Source organism: Monodelphis domestica, chromosome 1, assembly GCF_027887165.1.
Source record: "Monodelphis domestica isolate mMonDom1 chromosome 1, mMonDom1.pri, whole genome shotgun sequence".
NCBI classification, from domain to species: Eukaryota; Metazoa; Chordata; class Mammalia; order Didelphimorphia; family Didelphidae; genus Monodelphis; species Monodelphis domestica.
In genome coordinates, this window is record NC_077227.1 from 705,665,648 (window position 1) to 705,681,233 (window position 15,586).

Consider the following 15,586-nt stretch of genomic DNA (forward strand, 5'->3'; position numbering starts at 1 on the left):
TAGATTTGAACCCAGAGCCTCCTGTCTCTAGGTCTGGCTCTCAATCCACTGAGATACCCAGCCAGCTATCCCTGGGAATGTCTTTTATTGATGTCTTTGTGTTGGAATCACTAACATTACCACCTGAAGCTCTCTGCCAGGCTAGTTCCATTAGGCATTTCAATTGAACATTTATTAAGTGCCTACTAGATGCCAGGCACTAGATATATCAAAAGACAGTTCCTGCCTTCAAGGAGTTTATAATCTAATGGGAGAGACAATATGAAAACAAATCTCTTTAAATAGGAAAAAATTAAAAGAGGGGAAGCACTGAAATTAAGAGGAGTTGGGGAAGGCTTCCAATAGAAGATGGAATTTTAATTGGGACTTAAAAGAAGTCTGGAAGAGCACATCTATGGAGCTTCTTGTTGCTTCCAGCTTCTGACTTCAGCTAAAGTCCTTGCCTATAACGCTATAGCCCATGGTAAATAAGCCTTTTGATGTTAATCTCTGAAGGCTCAATTATAGGTGATCATTATATAAATAAAGACTATTTACTCAATGACTCCTAAACAGCCCTGGAATGTGGGGGGTTCCAAGTTTTTTCAGCCTTCTCCAATGGAGAAAAAAATGTTAAAGAAAGACAGAGGCAAGCTACATTCCAGGAGGGATGGTCGTGGTCTCTCTTAGCAGCCTAGCACTGACCTTGTACATGTAGCCAGGAGAGCCTGAGAAGGCTTAGAGCTCACCCATCCACCAGGAAGAAGGAATCCAGAATCCTACCATCATTCCCCCATTCGAATATAAACACCTTGATGGCAAGAACATTTCTCTGCCTTGGTCAATACCAGATACCATTCCTGAAATGAGACACTGCTTAGTGACTGATTCTTTGACTGAAACCAGAAGTGTGGGCAGGAGAGATTGATTAACTGAGAATAGAAGGGTGGTGGTCAAGCCTTTGAGATCAGATTTGATGTTAAAATCAGGAAGTTTCTATTGAAACTGAAGCAATCTCAGGATATCCATCCCAGCTTAGGTTCTACCTGAGTGGACCCCCAATCCCTCGGAAAACTGGCGCCAAACAGAACACCCATGGTCTTCTACTCATGCTGATGAGCTCTAGCTGGGTTGCATCATCTGATGAGAACGGAACTTGGGCTCAGTCTCATCTTTAGGGCCTAGAGCAGTGATGATGAACCTTTTAGAGACTGAGGACCCAAACAGCACCTTCACTGCATGGAGCTGCCCCTTACCCCAGACAGGGGAGGGAGGAAGCACTTCCATGCAGCTGCTGGGCAGAGGGGTGGGTGATGAGAAAAATGTCCTCAGGCACAGCGGAGAGGGAGAAGGGAGCAGCTCCCTTCGGCACATGTGCTATAGGTTTGCCAGTGTGGGCCAAGACTATAACCAGTTCATCCTCTGGATAGGGTCAGGAATAAAACATCTGGAGCCTAAGCATAAGGGAACTCGATTCTGGGAGCAACCTCAATTATTTTGCACATATTTTTATAACATGTGAATCCATTGTCTCTCCCCACCTTCTCTGCCCTCCCAAACGTAGATTCCTTGAGGAGAGACTATTTTTTGATTTCATAATTATCTCCAACATTTAGCTCAGCGATTGGTATAGAACAGGCATTTTAATAAGTGTTGATTGATTAATTGATGGGTTCTGGGTGGTGGAGGAGAGCAGTAATGAGAGTTTTTACCATTTGCTGAATGACCTCATTCCAGACCTGGGACAGTGGTGACCAACATGTGTGCCCAGGCCTGGGCCAGAAGTAGAACAGCTGGGAACAGGCCAACCCCACTGCTGAGGGACAGGTGTCCTCTCCAGAAATCTCCCTACCAGGCATCTTGGTGGAGGCGTCAAGAACTCAATCAGTCTCAGACAAGGCCCCTCCCTGGCTCATTCCTAGATGCCATCCCTCCAGGGCAGAGCTGAGGAGGACTCCAAGATCCACTGGCAGGAGATGGGGCAACCCAATGAGTAGCTGCCCAGGCAGGCCTGAGAATGGGAATAAGCCATGGAAGGGGGATGGGGAGAGGGAAGAAATGAAACCACCAAGCTGTGGGGATGAAGGCAGGAAAGCTGAGTGGAGGGAGCCTTACTTGGTAGCATCTGAGGTAGGGAGCTTCTAGAGGGGATTATAGAACAAAGGTCAATGTTGACAGAGCCGTAGCTATTCAGGGCAAGGCATGAAAAAGGAATATGGCCCCTGTAAGAAAGAAGCCAACTGAATTCAGAAGGGTTGGTTTTGTATATTTTAGGTTTGTCTCCTCAGCAAAATGCAGCAGTCACCAAAAACTGACTATTGAACCAGGGTTTTTTCAGTATAATTATTTCCAAGTTAGAATCATATGTATTCTCTGTGTGCTTGGCACACAGTAGGTACTTAATGCTAGTGGAATATATGAAAGAAAATGATACCTCGCTCTTCAGGCGCTCTATCAGCATTACGATTTCTCACAACTGCTCCAATAAATCCTCCCCCTCCTCAAATTTTCTTCAACACTATTTCTCATGATCCTCTTTCCATGGCATACATTTCCTCCACAGTACACCCTCATAACGAGCCAGAAAAGGAAATGGAGGAAGAAAACCCCAAATGGGGTCATGAAGAGTTGGACATGACTGAAACAACTACATTGACACACCCTTGTTCCTAACTTCCCACTGTAAAGATTAAAATTTAGGGGAGACCGAGGCAGGTAGAAATTAGTTTCTCTCTGCAAGGAGTATTATATTTTAGAGGTTTATTAAAGGTTGAGAACTTAAGAATATACAAGTAAGAAAAGGCACGTGCCAGGTGGGCCATGAGGCCCACCCAAAATTTCACTCACATCATGAGACAAATGTGTTTGCCAGTGGAGACAGGAAGTGAAGAGCCCCAAAAGCCTTTGCAATCAGGTTAAATACCCCATCTCCTTCTCGACCCAGGTGAGGTTACAAAGCATTCTGGGGAAGTGGAGCAAGGACTTCTGGGGATTGAAGTCCAGAGTTCAAATCCATTTTTACACCACCATCCCTCTTGTCTATACTCCCCACAAAGTATCCCATCTCATGAGACTGGCTGTCTCTCTGTCTGGCAGCTGTCTCTGTCTCTCTGTCTCTCTGTCTCTCTCAGAATGTAAGATCCAGTGGATTGAGAGCCAAACCTAGATATGTCCTGGCTTCAAATCTAATCTCGGACACTTTCTCACCTCCATTACCTAGCCTTTACCGCTCTTCTGCCTTGGAATACAGACAGTGTTGATTCTAAGACAGAAGGTTAAAAAAAAAAACATACAGGAAATAAGTTCTACCTTGGAACCAATCAATACATAGAATTGATTCTAAGATGGAAGGCAAAGGTTTAAAAAACAAAGACTACCTTTGAAATATCCTCATCTCCTACTATGGTGCCTGGCTCCTTGAAACAAGCTTGTCTGGTTGACTTTGGTCCCAGGGAATCACACAGAAAATCTACCCTTAAAGAACAGGACAGGCAGCAGCTTTGAGATTCCTCTTTTAATATTCAAAAAGTATATTTCCTTACAGAAGTCAGTAACACCAACAATAACCCCGCTGCCTCTATAAAGGTGCCAGTCAGGCAGAGGGAGCCCCAGCTCCACTTGCCTCAACCCACCATGATTGCCATTGTCTGGTGCACACACATTTTTTTCCATTTTTTTTGAGAGGGGAAAACCAGGCAAAGTAATGGAACAGGTTGTCCTGTTGTCAGAAACAAGACCACAGCTTAAGTCTGCTGCTTAAGTCAGTTTTCTAGCCCTTACAGCATGCCACTGGCCCTTAGTCGGGTCTGCAAAGCTGGCTGTGCCCACGTCAGAGTCCTGTCCAGTCACAGATGGGAAGGGGATATGAGTCCATCAGTGGAGAAGTCTATCCGCTCATCAGCTGGCATTTCTTCAAGCCTTCCCCTATATCCTAGCAGGCCGCCTCTTGAAGAGTAAGATGGAATTCTTAAGCCGGTAAAGGGAGGAAAGGGCTTCTTCCCACCTTTTCCCCCCAGGTAGGAGCAAAGTTTCCATGTGGGACAAAATGAAGCAGGAGGCACAGAGGAGGGACCAAAGGCAGTTGGAGAGCCAGGCTGGTCTGCGCACAGTGCTCAGCTCTCTTCATCCCAAACGAAAGACCCGAGATCCGGCTCTCCGGGGCCCCCGATGCTCCTCGCCCGGCTCCATAGAGTCTTCCAAGAGTGACCCCCGTGCGGGGTGCTTCAGTTCCAGCCCCAGCTCTCCCCCAGCTCCCCGACCGCGTCTGGCCATCAGGAGGCTGGGCAGCTGCCTGCGTCCTTGTGTCGTGTCAGCAAAGACATGCGGGAGAAGGTTTTGGTGCAGCCCTTGCACTGGTATTTCTTGATGTCTGAGTGCGTCTGCAGGTGGGCTCTCAGGTTAGAGCGGTCAGCAAAGGCCCGACTGCAGTGAGAACAGGCATACGGCTTCTCACCTGGGGAGAGGAAGAGATAAAGCCAAATGACTGGTCTGTGCAGAGGATTCATCACTAGCTTCCCTTCCCAGAGCAGTCCAGAACAAGATCCTTCTCTTGTATGAGTAAGACATTGAAAAGAGGACTAATAAGAGATGCCGAGAGATCCCGGGTGCAAATCTGGCCTCAGACACTTCCTACCTGTGGCACCCTGGGCAAGTCACTTAACTCCCATTACTGTTCTTCTGCCTTGGAATCAATACACAGTATTGACTCTAAAATAGAACATAGGAGTTATTAAAAGAAAATACAACCAAAGATGACCAATTTAAATGAAGTGAGTTTAAATGAGCCATTTTAAATAGCATCATATCTTTTAAAAATATTCAGAGCTTTAGGCTTATTATGAATGGGAATTCATTCTCATAATTTAAAAAAAAGGGAATTCTGACTGCCCCCTCCCTCACTTTAGAAGGAATAGTTGACAGAACTCTCCTAATATCACAAAGCTATATAATGGTAGATTCAGAATGTCTCATCCATGCTCTAATGAAGCCACACTACTTTTTCCTTAGGAAAATTTATAGTGGGGAAAAACCCTTCAGAATAATAATTTGCATTTATATAGTGCCGACTATGGGCCATGTGCTTTACAAATCTTATTTGATCCTCACAACAACCCTGGGAGGTAGGTGCTATTATTTTTCCCATTTTACAGTGGAGGAAACTGAGGCAAATAGAAATTAAATGACTTGCCCAAGGCCACACAGCTAGTATCTGAGGCTGGATTTGAAATCTCCAGTCTTCCTGGCTCTAGACCTATCATTCTATCTACCTCACCTCTTAGCTATCTCTTGGTCCAGAAGCATAAAGAACTCCATACGAAATGCAAATTCTGGGCTTTGATGAAAAATCAAGAAAGCCTAGGCCAGTAGTGACCCCAGAGGGTCAGCCCACTTTCCACCTCAAGTTCAGAGACTCCTTTTGGCCACTGGCCAATCCCTTGGGCTATTAAGGTGACCAGTGGCAGGTGAATATGTACAACTAGCTCTTTCCAACACCAAACTTTGGCTGGGCACCCCCAAGATGAATGGCCACTGGGGACAGCCCTCTGTCGAGCCACCTTGCATTCCAATCGCTCTGGCCTAAGAGCACTCCACCTCCTGACGTTCTGGAGCCATGTGTTTAGTGAATCAAGGGCCCTTCTGAAGTGGAGAAAACAGACCATGAGGAGAACCCCTCCACCAAGGGCAGAAGGAAGAAGAAAATCTCCCCGTGCCAGAAAATGGCTCTTGGGAAATCTCTGCCTCTGGGGCAGCTTCCATGAGATTCTCAGCCACCTCTGAGAGAGGCACAACTGAAAGATTGGGGGGCTTGTGTTACAGCACGGGCTCTCTTTCATCTGATCTGAATATAGGGACACCCCTACGTGCCAAAGGTGGGGGCTGCAGCTGTTTGGGTAGAAGAACTCCCTCTAGGAGACTTGTTTCCTTCTCTTTCTTCATTCCTCCCTGCCTCCGTTTCTCCCCTTGTTTCTTAGTATCTGCAAACTCAGATATCTCTCCTGTGTTTCCTTTTACTGATGGAGTCACCCTTTATGGCCAAGTTACTTTTACCGTGACTTCTCTCTGCTCTCCAGTGATGACATCTCAGCCATAATTTCAGATCCCCCAGAGGAGCAGCCCATTCCTCCCGGGATTCCCCTGCCACCCCCTAATTCTGAATTACACTAGGTACAAGAAAATAGATTCTGTTTGAAAAGACTTAGATTCAAACTATTTCAAATGAAATTCAAGACAAACTACAAAGTATTTTGGTTCTACATGAGAAAAAGGAAAAGTAGTGGAGCTGGGTGGGAGGAAAGGGCTCTCCTTGATTACTTCTAGCCCCTCGGATGGCTAGCGAGCCTCTGCCGGACTCTCTTCCCACCCCATGGGCTTACTTTGTTACCTCTCCCCATGGTCTCACCTGTGTGAGTCCTGATGTGGCCTTGGAGCAGCCACGGTCGAGAGAAGGCCTTGCCACAGATCTTGCAGATACAAGGCAGCGTGTGGGTTCGGATGTGCATCTTGAGGGCCCCCAGGCTGGAGTACTCCTTGTCACAATATTTGCAGCTGAAGAACCGGCGGGCCTGAAGATCGCAGCGCAATTGCCGGTGTTTGGACAGCCCGGAGAACGTGTGGTATGTCTTGTGGCAGTCAAAGCATTCAAAGCAGCCCACGGAGCCCAGTGGAGGGCTCCCGCCTCGTGGACCTCCACCCCCAAGCAGTTTTCCTGGAGCTTTTACTGCCTCTGGCCCTGGATTGAGAGGCCACCTCTTAGGTATGTCCAGCAACGGGGAAAGGGTGAGATGACTCAGGCTATCCTTGAGAGGGCTGCTAGGAACTCGGCCGTCCAGGGAGTCCACCACACTGATTTCCAGAGGGCTTGGGCTGGGGGTTTCTCGAGCCTCCCCATTTAGGGGGAGAGGCAGTGAGATGCAGGCAATGACAGAGTTGCGGTCCCACAAGCTGCTAGCATCACTGGATCCAGAAGGGGCCGCTTTGTCCTGAAGGAGGAGGGGGAAGACCAGTCCCTCACAGGTGTAGCAGGACCCATTGATCTCTGTCAGGGAGACAAGCATAAGGAGAGGGGGAATAAAGAGAGGTGGGAGAAACTGAAGTGCTCCAGCCCACCCCCAGCCACACCCCCAGCCAGGGAAGGGAGATATAAGCCTCCAGTCTTGGGGATGTGTCCTTAGACCTTCACACCACTGCCTCAGGCCAGACAGAGCTCCTTCCCATCTACCCACATGCCAGCCTCTTAAGTCATGGCAAGATCACCAATGCTTTGTCGCCTCTCGTTCTCTAGATTTCCCAGTTGCCCTGGCAGCCAAGGCACTAGAAACCCAGAAAATACACATACACGAATATCATTTAAACCCAGGGGGATTAGTCAATTTGGGGAATTCTTTCAGCCATACTTACTCCTAAATGGCCACACCCTCCCCTGATGTAACAAACCAGACCAGCTGGATTATCTGTCGGGTTCAATTTTCCTGGCAATGTCAAAATAACATCTAAAATAGATGAATAATAGCCAGCCTTTCCATAGTGCTTTAAAGTTCCCAAGCGTTGTCATCTCATTTCGTCTTCACAATTTTGGGTGGAAGGTGACTGTATTATCCCCATTTTACTGATGAAGAAACTGAGGTAGGAAGAGGGCTAAATCATTTGCCAAGAGTCACATATGTGAGCCTGGAGTGGAACTCAGGTATTCCTGACTCCATTCCAGTGCTCTCTCCACTGTGCCACCTAACCGTCTATTATTACAGAGGTTGGCTCTTACTGAGGAATAATGTCAACTGTTCAGTGATGGCACAGTTGGTTCATCCTTCTAAATGGTGGTGCATATTCATGCCCTTTTAAAAACAGGAAACTCCAAAAATAAAATAAAAATAAATTTTAAAATTCTGAACCATATTTGAGCATTTCTAGGGGAACTAGAATATTGCTCTAGTGGACATTACTAAAAAGTCACAGTTAAAGACTAATCAAAACTAGCATTTCCCCATCAAGCACCATGATTCAAGTCTTACAATTTCCCAAGCAGGTAGAGGGGTCAAAGACTTAAGCAACTAAGTTTAAATGCCTTCAAAGTAAACACATTAGTACAGTGGATTGTAGTTAAATTCTGGAGGCTTTTCCAAATAAAAATTTCAGAATGAATTCTCTTACTCTTTGTTCATAATAAGAGTTAAAAACCCTAACCTTGGGGGCAGCTGTGTAGCTCAGTGGATTGAGAGCCAGACCTAGAGATGGGAGGTCCTAGGTTCAAATCTGGCCTCAGACACTTCCCAGCTGTGTGACCCTGGGCAAGTCACTTGACTCCCATTGCCTAGCCCTTACCACTCTTCTGCCTTGGAGCCAGTACACAGTATTGATTCTAAGATGGAAGGTAAGGGTTTAAAAAAAAAACCTAACCTTCTGTCTTCATATCAGTTCTAGGATAGGAGAGTGACAAGGCTAAACTGTCTCAGTTCAATGAATTGCCCAGAGTCACACAGTTAGGGAGTGCCTAAGACCAGATTTGAACCCAGGACCTCCTGTCTCCAGGCCTGGCTCTCTAGTCACTGAGCCAGTTTTAGTGGCTTAAGAAGGTTTTCAGGAAAATAGCAGTGAGTCAGGGATATAGCTATACCTTGTAAACAAGGATGCCACAAGTCAAGTCAAGTTAAGAAGCATTTATTCAACACTGGCTATGTGGTAAAGGCTGGGGATTCAAAGAAGGGCCAAAAACTCATCCCCTGCCCTCTAAGAGCTCAGTCTCCTGGGTTGTGGAAGGCAGATTATGAAACTGTGAGCCTCTAAAGAAGCTTCAATTAACCCCTGACCAAATAGCCCCTGGACTCTGGAAGTCTTAGAGATCTGTTTATTGTCCAGGAAAGAGCAAAGAAACTCCTATGTGGAAGTCAGAATTTCACTTGACTACTGGGTTTGATCTATTTCTTTTCCGCATTTTACTGCCCGATACTGTGGAAAGCCAGAGCCGGGACTCTTGGCTCCCAGGCAGCTGGGGTGGTGGGGAGATGAGAGTGAATCATCCCAGAGATAACTCCAGAGCTGGGCACTCACTCTGAACAAACAGCTTTACTACGATAATGATCTCCCCTTCCCCTCCCCTCCTCCCAGGGGTCACTTTTTAGGAGACCTAGTCACACCTGTTGGCCAGCTCTAGCCCTGACCCATCAAATCCAACAGATAGAATGCAGCTGCAAACTATTTATGAAGCCCAGTGAGGTGGAAAGTCCCCCATTCTTTCAGATCTCGTCCCTCTCTTCTCTTTCATCCCCCTCTCTTCTCTCCATTTCCTTCCTCTTTCAGTCAAGCACACATTTCACTGCCTTTGAAAATATTTAGTCTATTAAAGGCACCACCACATTTAGAGTATCCCCAAAGTCCTAGTGCCTTATTGAGCCATTAATGTTGAAATCTATGATAAGATTTTTGGTACACATATTTTGTATGGTTCTTGGGTGGACCCTCCTCTTCTGCCAGTCCAGCCCTGGTGTATCAACAAAAACTGTGGAAGTTAGAGCAAGTGCCAGATCTGGAATCTGGGAGGATTTGGGTTCAAATTTGGCCTCAACCACTTCCTAGCTGTGTGACCCTGGGCAAGTCACTTAACCCCTATTGGCTAGCCCTTGCCCTTCTGTCAGAGTTCTAAGACAGAAAGTAAGGTTTTTTTTAATGGAAACTTCTGAAAGAATTCCTAGAAGGAAGGAACTAGGAAACACATAAGTATGGTCTATGACTATATTGCTTGTAGCATAGGCAACATAATAAATATTAATGACCAATGATGATGAAATCAGTTACTCGTCCTTACCTATCAAATTCTATAGAGCTATGGTAAGCCATCTTTCCTGCCATTCCCATTCCCCATTCCGTTTAGAGTTTGAGTCCTTCCTTCATTTTTAACCTCTCCCACCCGGATTCTTTTACTGGTCAAATGAATGAATCCTGTTTCCACCTTGTCCTTTGTCCTTCCTCAGGGTGGGGTGTGGCAGCAATGAGAAAAGCTTTGGGTTCCTTCAAGCTAGACCCTACAGAACTACATTCCATTATGTCATTGGAATGATCCTCCTTAGTCCTGGGCACCATTATCAATTTACAAGTAGACAGAAAAGGCAGTAGGGCTTAGTGCTCAGAACAAAGGAGACTTGGGTTCAGGTACTGCTTCTTCCGAATTCTGTGACCCTGGCAAGTCATTTCTCAGTGATGTAGGCAAATATGAGATTATAAATTATAACAAAGGGGGGTGGCTAAGTGACTTAGTGGATTGAAAGTCAGGTCTAGATACAGGAGACCCTGGGTTCAAACCTGACCTTAGACATTTTCTAACTGTGTGACCCTGGGTAAGTCACTTAACCCCCATTGCCTAGCCCTTACCACTTTTTCTGCCTTGGAATCAACACAAAGTATTGATTCTAAGACTTAAGGTAAGAGTTTTTTTTTTTTAAGTAAATAAAATAAGCTACAGCAAAGTGCTAATGCTCATTCAAAAGAGTTTTGTCATTTGGGAGTTTCCTATATTAATGAAATCACAGCAATCCCCAAAAGTTGTTCTCTGGACACTAAGAAATTCTTTTCCTTTCATCCATCCTTCAAGGCTCAGCAACCTCATTATTCTGGGAGGGGGGTGTGGGGGTCAGCCACAGCAGAGCCAGACAATAGTTTATAGGTACCATGGACAGTCCTAGGAAATGAGTTGGAAAGAGGGAGAACAGGTAGAAAGGAGTAGAGATAGAGAGAGGAAATGTAAAAAAAAAAATCTATTGGGTAGGAATACCACCAGACCACCTCAGATGATACTTAATGACCTTAGAGTCAGAGAGTGCCTGCCCATGGATATTTTTTTAAACTGATTTCCTTCTTTTGCTTGACATTGTCTTGCCCATTTTTTGTTGTTCTCGGAGGCCAGGATCTCCAGTGAAATAGTTTTCACTCCTTGTGGGCTCAGATATTCTGAGTGCACTATTTATTCCCAGGGAAATCCTCCAGGGAGGGTACCTATTCAAAATCAAACTCCTGGCTATCCCACACCTTCTAAAGCTATGGGAATTCCACCCCCTCCCCCCCCAGCAGAAGTCTACTCTGGAAAAATGATACCACCAGCAAGACCCATGACCATTCCCCTTTCACACCAACCACGCCAGAGACAGGTGGTTGGGGCTGCAGAGGGCCTCTAGCAGGAAATCTTACTAGTTGTCATTTTAAAAGACTAATATATAGGCAACTAGGGTCCATACCTCTTCTCCTCTTCACTAGCCACCCTCGGGTCCTGTGTCTTTTCATCTTCCCTTTCCCAAACCACTCGGATTTTTAACCCAATTTCTCTTATTGAAGTGACACTAAGAAATTCTTTTCCTTTCATCCATCCTTCAAGGCTTATTGAAGTGACACCAGGTTGGGGTGGAGAAACACCCCTTAGGGACGGCTCTGGGCACTGATGTTAATGGGAGTCTCTTGGAAATTGAGATTATTCATGTGGTGGTTATTGGGGGGGGGTGCCTTAGAGAGTGGACATGGACCTGTGTTAATGAATAATTCACTTTGACGGTATGGATGCCATTGCCAAACAATGGACTTCAGGGGCTTAAGGAGGGAGTGTTTGATCAGGTGACTTATTCCTAGGACAGGAAAAAATAACCCTTCAGAAAGACCATTCCAAACCCCTCTCAGCTTCTCTCCCTCCATTCTCTCCTCCCACTTCGAGGGATGTCTAGTAATGCCATCCCTGGGATTGTTTGCCGATCCCCAGATAGGGGTGGCTACTCTAGCAAGTCACAGGACTGGGTTTTCAGGCCTTCAAACAAATCCTTCTCTGAAAGAAAAACTCATTAGGAAAGTTCTATCTGTCCCTTAGCAGCTCAGTGTTTGGGGAGGTTCAAAAGGTTGTAATGGAAGGGGCACTGAATTAGGGGTCTATCCAGACTACAGCTTCCTATTTGTGTGACCTTGAGCAAATCATTTCCCTTCTCTGAGCTTCAGACTCCTCATTTGTAAGATGAAGGAGCTGGACTGGATAATCTCGAAGATTCTTTCAGAGCTGATGAACTGTAAGAAGCTCTGAGAATCTTTTCATTCAGTAAATTAGAACTCACCCTTAGGAAGTCTCCAAGAGGTTAGGAAAAGGGAACTCAGGGCTGCTGAGGAAGGGATGAGGACTCATTCCTCCAAGGAGTTTAAATTCAGGGCTCTGGGAATGTATACTTAGACCTACTCTTCCCTCTTAAGTAAATGTCTGCTCCTGGGAGAAAGAAACCAAGAGACGGAGAGTCAGACACCAGCCAGGAGTGGAATTCAAAATTATTGGAGAAGTGGAGAAAAAAGGAGACTTAAGGGGGAGAAGGAGGGAGAGAGAGACTGAGAGAGACTGAGAGAGACTGAGACAGACAGAGACAGACAGAGACAGACAGAGACAGACGGAGACAGAGGGAGACAGAGGGAGACAGAGGGAGACAGAGGGAGACAGAGGGAGACAGAGGGAGACAGAGGGAGACAGAGGGAGACAGAGGGAGACAGAGGGAGACAGAGGGAGACAGAGGGAGACAGAGGGAGACAGAGGGAGACAAGGGAGACAAGGGAGACAAGGGAGACAAGGGAGACAAGGGAGACAGAGGGAGACAGAGGGAGACAGAGGGAGACAGAGGGAGACAGAGGGAGACAGAGGGAGACAGAGGGAGACAAGGGAGACAAGGGAGACAAGGGAGACAAGGGAGACAGAGGGAGACAGAGGGAGACAGAGGGAGACAGAGGGAGACAGAGGGAGACAGAGGGAGACAGAGGGAGACAGAGAGAGACAGAGAGAGACAGAGAGAGACAGAGAGAGACAGAGACAGAGAGCCAGATTGCTTTTCCCCACCTGTTCAGAAAAAGATAGGCTCCCTTGGAACTCCAGGGACTAACCACAGCTTAGCCTGTGAAATCTGAAATTCCCAGGGCTTCAGAGTATGCTGGGGGCCAAGGGAGGGAGTTGCCGCCGGGAAGGGACTGTAGGAGCTTGAGAGAGTCTCTCTCAGCCCTTCGGGGAAAGGTTCCAAAGAACATCTGGGTCCGCCAGTCACCAAACCCCCAGATCTTTCACGGGAATTTGGGGTGTTTAAACTCGCGGCTTGGGGTCGAAGCAGCCGCAAATTTTCCCGTCGGCAAAAGTCGGGAGCAGCAGGTGGGTTCTGTAGCCTTGGGTCCCCAGAGTCACCCGCAGCCTCTTCCTCTGTCTTTCCCTCCTGCCTCAGCGTTCCTGAGGAGGCCCCACCGCCCCCGCATCCTCCAGGCCGGCCTCCTGCCGGGCTTGCACCTGCTAGCTGCACAAGGAACCCCTGGGCTCGGCGCCGCCAGCTTCTCCTCTGGCTCCACTCACTCAGCCCGCTTTTCCAAATTCGTTTTCCTCCCCAAATCGCGAAGAGCGAGCGGGGCACGATCTTGGCCCGGCTTCCCTCGGAGTCCAGCCTCCCCGCTCCCGCCGGGACATTCCTTTACCTTTCTGAGATTCCAGTTGGCCATAATTGGGGATTCTGTTGCTCCAGTGTTTCTTCACCAAGAAGGACCTGGGCATCTTCCCTGGGGGGGGGAAGGGGGGAGTGGCCCTTTGCGCCCCGAGGATTTTCCTTGGAGGTCCCTGATGCCGGTGCGGCGGCCACTGCTCTGGGGAGCCGCCAGTCCAGCCTGTAGCCCGGGAGGGAGGGTCACGCAGCCCCAAAGGCTCGCATTCCTCCCTGCCCTCTAGGGCTGGACAGGGGCTCCGCGTCAGGTGCAATAAGGGTCAGCTCTCATTAACATAGCTCGCCCGACGGGCCAACCAGGGCCCGGGACAAGTGCAGGGGGCGGGGCCGAGGGGCCGCCTCCCTAAGGCCCCTTTGCCAGGGGACAGGTGTCGGAGAACGCTGGGTTCCAAACCTGAAAGCCCAGGCTTTTGGAAGAACCATCCCTGCCTAATTCCCCCACCCCTCCAAGATCTCCCTAGTTCTGGCCAATTTGTATTCATATTCTGACCCCTACCAGGACTGGATAGCCAGCAGTTCTCACTCCTTCCCTTCCCCTGCTGGGCACAGAGAGACAATTAGTGGAACTCACAGGTACTCCAAAGCCTTCATTTCCAGGCTTTAAGAAAAATCTCCTCAGGCCAGCTACTTAGCTCAGTGGATTGAGAGCCAGGACTATCTATAGGCAGTTCAAAAGTGACCTCACACACTTCCTAGTTGTGTGACTCTGGGCAAGTCACTTAACGCCCACTACCTATCTCTTACCGCTCTTCTGCCTTGGAACCGATACTCAGAATTGATTCCAAGATGGAAAGTAGGAATTTAAAGAGGAAAAAAGAAAGAAAGAAAGAAAGAAAGAAAGAAAGAAAGAAAGAAAGAAAGAAAGAAAGAAAGAAAGAAAGAAAGAAAGAAAGAAAGAAAGAAAGAAAGAAAGAAAGAAAGAAAGAAAGAAAGAAAGAAAGAAAGAAAGAAAGAAAGAAAGAAAGAGGAAGGGAGGGAGGAAGAAACGAAGGAAGGAACAAAGGAAGAAAGAAAGACTCCCTCTTTGGTCTACTCTTGCAGAGCCAACAAAGAGAAGACCACCCACCTAGGTTGGGCACTATAACTCTGGTGAATATCAGGGTTAGGAAAACTGATTCTGAGAAATTGAGATGACTGTCCTCTCCTCTAATAGTTAGAGAAACTGGTTTGGATAAAGTATTCCCAGAATCTTTATTATCCAAATGCCAGGAATGGGTCACTGAGAGACCCACCCTATGCTTAATCAAGCATATCACCTATGAGGTCACTTCTATTTCTCTTGGGAAGGAGTAGCAGTCAGAGTGGGAAAGAATACTATCCTGTGAATCCTACCTGTTCCACTACTAAACAGATGTCTCTGGGCAAATTATCTCCTAGTTCTGGGTCTCAGTTTCCTCCATTACAAAATGAGGAAAGTTGGATTCTGAGATCTCTGAGAATGCTCGGACTTCATCTGGTTTTGTTATTCTAGCTAAACTAATCAGAAATCTACCTAATCTCCCCCCTCCCAACATGACACACCTATAGGTCATATGATTTTAAGACAAGAAGGGACCTAAGAGATCAGTCATTTAGTCCAGGGTTCTTGACTTCTTTTGTGTTTTGGACCCTTGGCAGTTTGGTAATGAATGCCTAAGCCCTTAGCCTATCACCCCCTTCCCAGAAAAAAATGTTTTAAAATGCACAGAATAAATAAGATTGTCAAGGGAACCAACTATACTTAGGGTGTCCTTTTTTTTTTTTTCTATCCAAGGTCATGAACCCCCCTGAAAACTCCCATCTAATCCAAGCCCTTCATTTTGCAGATGAGGGAACTGAAAAAGTAAGGAGATTTCTCCAATGTCATGCAGTTGATACATATAAGGAAGCCAGAATTCAAACCAAAACCTTTGAGTACATACTTATATTGGGGATGTTGTAGAGAGAAGATCACTATTCTGGTACAGATCAGGTTAGATAGCTTCTTAGGTCTCTCCTATGGGATTCTGTTATTTGCCTACATGTGCAGGCACACATGTGTGCATGTGGGCACATATATGTGCATATGCACATACACACACCTACTCACTCATTACTATAGAGCTTAAGGAGTTACAAAGTGCTTTCCTCTTAGTCCTGGCCAATGGGGT

General features: G+C 46.9%; 1 protein-coding gene across 1 annotated transcript; it reads right to left on the bottom strand.

Annotated features, from left to right (window-relative positions):
• Positions 1-3,478: 3,478 nt before the first annotated feature.
• SNAI3 (snail family transcriptional repressor 3) lies at positions 3,479-13,704 on the bottom strand. The gene is made up of 3 exons (XM_001376812.4): positions 13,435-13,704; positions 6,380-7,015; positions 3,479-4,432 (listed from the first exon to the last, which is right to left on the bottom strand). The coding sequence occupies exons 1-3, from the start codon at positions 13,508-13,510 to the stop codon at positions 4,251-4,253; spliced, it is 894 nt and encodes a 297-aa protein (XP_001376849.3). The 5' UTR covers positions 13,511-13,704; the 3' UTR covers positions 3,479-4,250.
• Between the last annotated feature and the right edge of the window lie 1,882 nt (positions 13,705-15,586).

Excerpts from the sequence above, each read along its gene's own strand:
- SNAI3 (XM_001376812.4), bottom strand. The coding sequence starts at position 13,510 with ATGCCCAGGTCCTTCTTGGTGAAGAAACACTGGAGCAACAGAATCCCC. Across the intron at positions 7,016-13,434 it reads CCAACTGGAATCTCAGAAAG|AGATCAATGGGTCCTGCTAC; the intron begins GTAAAGGAATGT and ends TCTCCCTGACAG. Across the intron at positions 4,433-6,379 it reads CCACATCAGGACTCACACAG|GTGAGAAGCCGTATGCCTGT; the intron begins GTGAGACCATGG and ends TCCTCTCCCCAG.